This window comes from Colobus angolensis, unplaced genomic scaffold, assembly GCF_000951035.1.
Source record: "Colobus angolensis palliatus isolate OR3802 unplaced genomic scaffold, Cang.pa_1.0 Scaffold2, whole genome shotgun sequence".
Taxonomy (NCBI): domain Eukaryota; kingdom Metazoa; phylum Chordata; class Mammalia; order Primates; family Cercopithecidae; genus Colobus; species Colobus angolensis.
The window spans coordinates 8,860,236-8,868,657 of record NW_012115154.1 but is presented as its reverse complement, the minus strand read 5'-3'; the positions used below and the strand labels follow the sequence as shown (position 1 = coordinate 8,868,657).

At 46.6% G+C, this 8,422-nt stretch overlaps 1 protein-coding gene across 1 annotated transcript in view; it reads left to right on the top strand.

Annotated features, from left to right (window-relative positions):
• Positions 1 to 8,422, top strand: part of DENND2A (DENN/MADD domain containing 2A) — a 116,275-nt gene that overhangs the window by 39,243 nt on the left and 68,610 nt on the right. Inside the window, exons 7-8 of the mRNA XM_011941289.1 lie at positions 116 to 166; positions 1,658 to 1,845. Coding sequence (XP_011796679.1) covers positions 116 to 166; positions 1,658 to 1,845 — 239 coding nt within the window. The remainder of the gene's footprint in view (positions 1 to 115; positions 167 to 1,657; positions 1,846 to 8,422) is intronic.

Sequence of the window (8,422 nt, the reverse complement as noted above, 5' to 3'; positions counted from 1 at the left end):
ACAACAGAACACCCCCTCTGAATTAGAACGTTTGATCTGTGCTACCACACAGGAAGAGTTTCCTACGTGAGAAGAACTCACATTTGCAACTGTCTTCCTTGTTCTTTTCTTCTAGTGACAGATGAGAACAGTGAGTCTGACAGTGACACAGAGGAGAAGCTGAAAGGTGAGGAGAGCCGCTATTGTGCAGGATGCAGGCAGGTGACTTGGAAGCTGCAGAGGTGGCCCCTCCTCCTCAGTATGAGGGACAGAAGCGTCCTGCCCGAGCTTGCTTGGCAGAATGTGAACATCTCGGGAGACGGTGGGGCCACAGGGTGCTCCAGGGCCGGTCCGTCATGGGCATGATCAAAATGGCACTACAGTTGCTGAGAGCCAGGGAGGCTACAATAACGGCAGCGACCCCTGCTCCCGTGCCTCTCCCTATGTCCTGATGTTTTCCATGCTTCAAGGATTGACACTGCGGCCCTAAGGCTTCAGAGACCTGGAGCTTCTGCCCACTTCTGCTCAAATTACTGTGTGATCTGGAGGAAATCACTTAAGATCCAGGGCCTCTAGTTCCTCGTCTGTCTGATGAAGTTGTTGAAATAATTGGTCCCTGTGGGTCTAAAATTAGATAGTCTGGGCCTAGGCTTTAGTGAGTTTTCTGCAATTTTTTCAGACCCCAGGGAGAAGCCAAAGAAAGCAAGTCCAGAGGCCAGGCGCGACGGCTCACGCCTGTAATCACAGCACTTTGGGAGGCCGAGGCAGGTGGATCACAAGGTTGGGGGTTCGAGACCAGCGTGGCCAACATAGTGAAACCTTGTCACTACTAAAAATACAAAAAATTAGCCAGGCATGGTGGCAGGTGCCTGTAATCTCAGATACTACCGGGAGACTGAGGGAGGAGAATCGCTTGAACCCGGGAGGCAGAGGTTGCAGTGAGCCGAGATTGAGCCATTGCACTCCAGCCTGGGCAACAAAGCGAGACTCCATCTAAAAAAGAAAAAGAAAAAAACAGCAAGTCCAGGTTGCTGAACGAGGTGACAGAGACCCATCCACTCAGTGACCCTGCTGCATTCGCCTCAGACACCCAGCTGCTCCCAGACTCACCTCTAGAATGAAGCAAGGCCATTTCATTGCAGAGTCAGTGGCAGAAGAGGAGGTGGACAGGAGTTCCTGAGTTAGTGGGATCTCTGCCAGTTGAGTCACAAGGGATGTTTATAAAGCTCCCAGCTCCAAAAGCCCTCTGGTCTGGATTCTGTCACATCACACAATCCAAAAGATGAGGGAAATGGGTGAGGGGAGGAGTCACTGTCCCTACCTCATCAGACAGATGAAGGCAAGGGTATCTTCAGCCTCTGCCCAGAGTCCAGACAGCAAAACCATGGCAGAGTAGAGCCATGATTCCAGGCTCCTGCACCCTGATTGATTTGGTAGCCAACTGAGTGTTGCTTCTCCCAAAACTTTGGCAGATATCCCAAGTAAAGAGTTTCCTACCAATTTGTTAGACACAGAAACACTTTGGGGATTTGAAAAAAGCACTTGAGCTGAGAATTACATAACCTATTGCAGCTCAGTACAGTTCCACATGGGCTCATGGTCATTTCAGGCTCTTTGCGCTCTCTCTCTCTCTCTCTCTCTCTCTCTCTCTCTCTCTCTCCCCCTCTTCCTCACCCAGCTCACAGCCAGCGCCTGGTCAACGTGAAGTCCCGCCTGAAGCAGGCGCCTCGGTACCCATCACTTGCCCGGGAGCTCATCGAGTACCAGGAGAGGCAGCTCTTCGAGTATTTTGTGGTTGTGTCTTTGCACAAGAAGCAGGCTGGGGCTGCCTACGTGCCAGAACTCACCCAACAGTTCCCTCTGAAGGTACAGGGTGGCCAGGTCCCTGTGGCCTGCCAGGGTTCTAACCATCACCTTGTTGGGACTTATGAATTCAGGGAGGTGTGGGAGTCTGAGGACCACCTAGCATCTAGAATCTTGAAAATGGATCCTAATTAGGGTATATCAGATGGAAAAAAAAATGCTGCTGCTAGAGAATTTGGGAGGTCCCAGAAACAAAAGACTCAGGGACTCAAAAAGTATGGCCAGACAAATACAAAAATTAGCCAGGCATGGTGGTACAGCCTGTAGTCCCAGCTACTCAGGCTGAAACAGGAGAATCACTTGAACCCAGGAGGTGGAGGTTGCAGTGAGCTGAGATCATGCCACTGCACTCCAGCCTGGGCAACAGAGCAAAACTCTGTCTCAAAAAAAAAAAAAAAAAAAAAAAAAAAAGTGTGGCCAGAAATGCTTTCTCACTTCCTGTGGTTCCTGTGCTGACCATGCCATCCTCTTTGCCCTTCCTTCCATCTCTTTATCCAGACAGCCACATCTCTTCCTAACCTAGCCTAGAAGTCTCTTTCCCCTGAAGCCCCAAGTCTCCCCAAGCAGCATCACGCTTGTGTCTGTGCTAAATGTCTGCTTTGCTTGTGTGCTGTGCATCTCTGTGTATGTCCCTTCCTTTTGCTACAGGAAGGGAATCTCAATCCAGACCTCTAGAGAGGGTTCTTGGATCTCGCACAAGAAAGAATTCAGGGCGAGTTCAGCAGAGTAAAGTGAAAGCAAATTTATTAAGAAAGTAAAGGAGGCCGGGTGCGGTGACTCACGCCTGTAATCCCAGTACTTTGGGAGGCCGAGGTGGGCAGATCACTTGAGGTCAGGAGTTGGAGACCAGCCTGGCCAATGTGGCAAAACCCCGTCTCTACTAAAAATACGAAAATTAGCTGGATGTGGTGGCACGCACCTGTAATCCCAGCTACTCAGGAGGCTGAGGCTGGAGAGTCACTTGAACCTAAGAGGCAGAGCTTGCAGTGAGCTGAGATTGCAAAAAGTAAAGGAACGAAAGAATGACTACTCCATAGACAGAGTAGCCCTGAGGGCTGCTGGTTGCCCATTTTTGTGGTTATTTCTTGATTGTCTGCTAAACAAGGGGTGGATTATTCATACCTCCCCTTTTTAGATCATATAGGATAATTTCCTGACATTGCCATGGCATTCGTAAACTGTCATGGCGCTGGTGGGAGTGTCGCAGTGAGGACCACCAGAGATCACTCTCATTACCATCTTGGTTTTGGTGGGTTTTGGCTGACTTCTTTACTGCAGTCTGTTTTATCAGCAAGATCTTTATGACCTGTATTTTGTGCCAACCTCCTATCTCATCCTGTGACTTAGAATGCTTTAACCATCTGGGAATGCAGCCCAGTAGGTTTCGGCCTCATTTTACCCAGTCCCTACTCAAAATGGAGTCACTGTGGTTCACACACCTCTGACACTTTTACGTCATGGACCATGGTCGTGTGGATTCAGCTTTACCGTATGTTAAATCATGGCACCTACAATAAAATAAATAAAATAGCACTTAATATAGTCTGAAGCAACATGGCCAATAATTTATAAATTATTCTTAGGCTTTGACATCAATATTAAAGAGGTTCCACCATATTCTAATTCAGTTCAACTAGAATTTACTAAGAATAATTCAACATTCAAGTAATTTTCTGCTTGGCCTTAGGGGATTACAGTGATGAACAAAATGTGTCTCCTGTCCTCAAGGAATTTAAACTCTGCCAGGAGGACATAAAATAACCATCTCCCCCCAGCCCCGGAAAAGCATGCAGAGATTCACCAGGTAGAATCTGATGGTCTCTGGACAGACTCATGCCTCAGGGAGGGCAGAAGGGAGGGAGCTTCTGTCCTTGCCCACTCAGGGCCTCCCTTTGCCACCACGACCCAGGCATAACCCTAGCATCTACCAAGGCCCAGATCCCGCTGTCCCCAGGCCTCCCCTCCTTTCCCAGGCCAGCCGTCCTTCCATCGTGCCCACCATGCTCCAACACCACAATCAAGTCCTATTTTTGGAGTTCAGGATAGCAATTATGTAAATCGAAGTAAACCATAGGCACTGGCCTTCCAGAGGTGACTCTCACCTTCCTCTGGTTGTCACACCTCTAAGGACTGAGCCTGACACCCCACTACCACAGGTATACCCAGATGTTTTTTTCGGCAGGGGCTGCCCATGGATAAGAGAGGCTGCTGGGTGTGCTCACACTGACTCTGAACAGAGATCACCGAGGCGTGAAGGGTTGTCCTGCTATCCTGTTCATTGCCTTGGGGCCTAACACAATGCTGTTCACATGGCAATGCTTAATCAGTGCTGTAGGAATCAAGGCTGCGTTAATTCATGGGTTAGTTAATGACTCACCATAATGATCAAATGATTATTATTTCCAGCCTGGAGTCACCCACGTTAAATTTTTTTTCTGAAGTAAAGTTGCACAGTCACTGTTTAAAAAGAAACTGATCCAGAAATGTATAGGAAAGAAATCACTGGTAATCACACCACACAGAGACCATCACTGTTAACATTTTCTTTTTCTTCCAGTCTTTTCTAATGGTGTAATTTTCTTACAAAAGTGGAATCATATACTGCAGAATTTTTGTATCATGCTGCATGTACTCTTTTGTAAACCTCTCATTATTTATAAGCATATTTAACAAAAATTCTAAAACATTATTTTTCAAGTTATATAATGCTCCAATATGTGAGTATTCCCTAGTCTATTTATCTATGTAACCAGTCCCCTTCTGTTGGAAATGTATCTGGCTACCAGTGTTTGTGTGTGTGTGTGTGTGTGTGTGTGTGTGTGTGTATTTTGTTTGTTTTGTTTTGTTTTTTGAGACAGTCTCATTCTGTTGCCTGGGCTAGAGTGCAGTGGTGCAATCTTGGCTCACTGCAACCTCCACCTCCCGGGTACAAGCAGTTCTCCTACATCAGCCTCCCGAGTAGCTGGGATTACAGGCATGTATCACCACGCCCAACTAATTTTTGTATTTTTAGTAGAGATGAGGTTTCACCATAATGGCCACACTGGTCTCAAACTCTTGACCTCAAATGATCTGCCCACCTCAGCCTCCCAAAGTCCTGTGATTACAGGCATGAGCCACCACGCCCAGCCTGTGTGTGTATTTTTGAGACAGGATCTCACTCTTGCTCTTGTTATCCAGGGTGGCGTGGAGTGGCACGATCACAGCTCACTGCAGCCTCAACCTCCTGGGCTCAAGTGATCCTTCCCGCCTCATCTTCCCAAGTAACTGGGACTACAGGCACATGCAACCATGCCCAGCTTGTTTATTTATTTATTTAGTTTTATTTATTTATTTATTTTTTGAGATGGAGTCTCCCTCTGTCACCCAAGCTGGAGTGCAGTGGCGTGATCTCAGCTCACTGCAAGCTCCACCTCCTGGGTTCACGCCATTCTCCTGCCTCAGCCTCCCGAGTAGCCGGGACTACAGGTGCCTGCCACTATGCCCAGCTAATTTTTTGTATTTTTGGTAGAGACAGGATTTCACCGTGTTAGCCAGGATGGTCTCGATCTCCTGACCTCGTGATCCACCCGCCTCAGCCTCCCAAAGTGCTGGGATTACAGGTGTGAGCCTGTAGTCTCTTTTTTTAGAGACAGGTCTTCTTCTGTTGCCCAGGCTGGCCTCGAACTCCTGGACTCAAGCGATCCGCCTACCTCAGCCTCCCAAAGTGCTGGGACCCACTCTGCCTGTTTTGTTTTGTTTTGTTTTTTTAGTGCAATGGTGATCATCCTTGTACATGCATTTTTACATGTCAGGCATTATCTCCTTGCCTTTGCTCACTTGCTCCATCTGTAGAAAGGACCTTTTCCTCCTTCTCTCTCTTCTCTTTTTAAACTTTTTTTGTGGGTTTTATTCTTCACTTCTGTCCAGTCACCTGAATCAAGGCACAGTCCCTATTTGCATGCTAATGTTCCATTAAAATGTTTCCTATCCCGTATTTATCTTTGACAGTTCAAGGAGACTGGGCTGTTTTCCAGCCATCTGTGATTGGTTGTATTTGTGGGAGATTTCTGTGTGCAGCTGCCTGTAACTGTGCTCCTGTGCATATACGAGCCTGTGTGTGTATACGCTGATAACTCATAGGTTGACGACGTGTGCGTAGGCACATGTGTGCCTGTATTTGTGTGTGTCCTATGTGTGATCTGGGGTGGGTGCATGCAAGTAGTGAGTGGGCTGTTGAAAAGGGCTGGAACTTGTTTCCCCACGAGGCCTGCTCTTCAGTCCTGAATGCAGTTTCTTTTGTGGAGAAACTCCTTTGGTATTCTTCCTTCCTTTGGTATTCTTGGCTGGTCCTTTCTTTGGTGTTCTTTATAATTTAAGTCATTCACTCTGTGGTAATTAATGACCCCTTCCTATAATTACACCCCACTGGTACTTGCTTCTTTGCATGACTGTGCAAGGACAGTCAAAATTACTGTTTAGGGGACAGTCTGAGTTTGTGAATTACCGACTCAAAGACTGTTCCTGGGCCAGTTGGGTTCGTCTGTGTCGTCGTGGATGGAAGAAGGAACTGTTATATAGAAAATAAATAGTGGCTGTTTATTCTGAAGGAGAACAACTAAAGGACAACTAAGTCTATAAATAGTGACTGTGTTTTACGGATTGATTGCTGTCTCATCCACTAGTATTAGTGGCACCCCATGGCTTCAATTAAATTTGGTCTAGCCTGAGGGGAATCATACTGGAAGCGGGTTTTGTTGTTGTTGTTTGTTTGTTTGTTTTGAGATGGAGTCTCGCTCTGTGGCCCAGGCTGGAGTGCAGTGGCTCCATCTTAGCTCATTGCAAGCTCCCCCTCCCAGTTTCATGCCTTTCTCCTGCCTCAGCCTCCAGAATAGCTGGGACTACAGGCGCCCGCCACCATGCCCAGCTAATTGTTTTGCGTTTTTAGTAGAGACAGGGTTTCACCGTGTTAGCCAGAATGGTCTCGATCTCCTGACCTTGTGATCTGCCCGCCTCAGCCTCCCAAAGTGCTGGGATTACAGGCATGAGCCACCACACCCGGCCAGGAAGCAGTTTTTAAAGTTGGAAACAATCAGCCTGGTGCTCTCTTCCTTTGGATACTCTTCTTCAGAGCCCTCCTCTCCCTGACACTTGGTGACTTTGGGAAGGCTTGTTGACTGTCAGGAGCAGTGAACAGGACTGCTGGCCTGCCGACTTCAGAAACTGTCTGCAAGGGTGTTTTAAAGTAGAGCTCGGGCCAGGCGTGGTGGCTCACGCCTGTAATCCCAACACTTTGGGAGGCCGAGGCAGGTGGATCACTTGAGGTCAGGAGTTCGAGACTGGCCTGGCCAACATCGTAAAGCCCCATCTCTATTAAAAATACAAAACTTAGTCAGACGTGGTGGCAGGCACCTGTAATACCAGCTACTTGGGAGGCTGAGGTAGGAGAATCACTCGAACCCAGGAGGTGGATGGAGGTTGCAGTGAGCCGAGATTGCAGCATTGCACTCCAGCCTGGGTGACAGAGCAAGACTCCATCTCAAAATAATGAATGAATGAAGGAAGGAAGGAATGAATAAATGAATAAATAAAGTGGAGCTCACTAGCAAGCTATTGGAAACAAAGAAATTGATGCAAATTATTACAGAAACAATTTAGGTTAGGGCCAAACACCGTGACTCACGCCTGTAATCCCAACACTCTGGGAGACCAAGGCAGGCAGATCACTTGAGGCCAGGAGTTCAAGATCAGCCTGGCCAACATAGTGAAACCCTGTTTCTACTGAAAATACAAAAAAAAAAAAAAAAGAGCTAGATGTGGTGGTGCATGCTTGTAATCCCAGCTATTCAAGAGGCTGAGGCAGGAGAATCACTTGAACCCATGAGGTAGAGGTTGCAGTGAGCCAAGATCACACCACTGCACTCCAGCCTGGGTGACAGAGTGAGACTCTGTCTCAAAAAAAAAAAACAAAAAATGAAAGGAAGGAAGGAAGTTAGCCGTTATATTTAGGTTAGACACTATCAATTCCTAACCTCAGATATTCAGATATGTGATATTTCAAATTACGGAAGATAACCTTAGCATGATGCATTTTTCTTTAACTTTTTATAAAGGAAATTTAACAAGTATAAACCTATTAACAATAGCAACAAAGCCTACAATTCTCCTCCCATGAAAAAGTACCTGTTTATAAGCAAATATGAATAATAATGAGATAAATAATTAGAAATTATTATTTTGTGTTTCCCAAACTTGTATCTGGAGTGCTTTTTAAAAGCACAGATTGCTGGCTAGGTGTGATGGTATGCACTTGTAAGTCCCGCTACTCAGGATGCTGAAGCAGGAGGATTGCTTGAGCCCAGGAATTCAAGTCCAGCCTGGGCAAGATAGCAAAACTCTGGCTCTAAAAAATATATATTTATACATAGAGAGACCAAAAAATCACGAATTTCTGTTCATAAGCAAAACAAACAAACTCACGACTTTAAATATAGTCTCTGAATCACACTTCATTAATTCATCCTGTCCCTTTTTTTTTCTTTTTTTTTTTTGAAATGGAGTCTTGCTCTGTCGCCCAGGCTGGAGTGCAGTGGCGCGATCT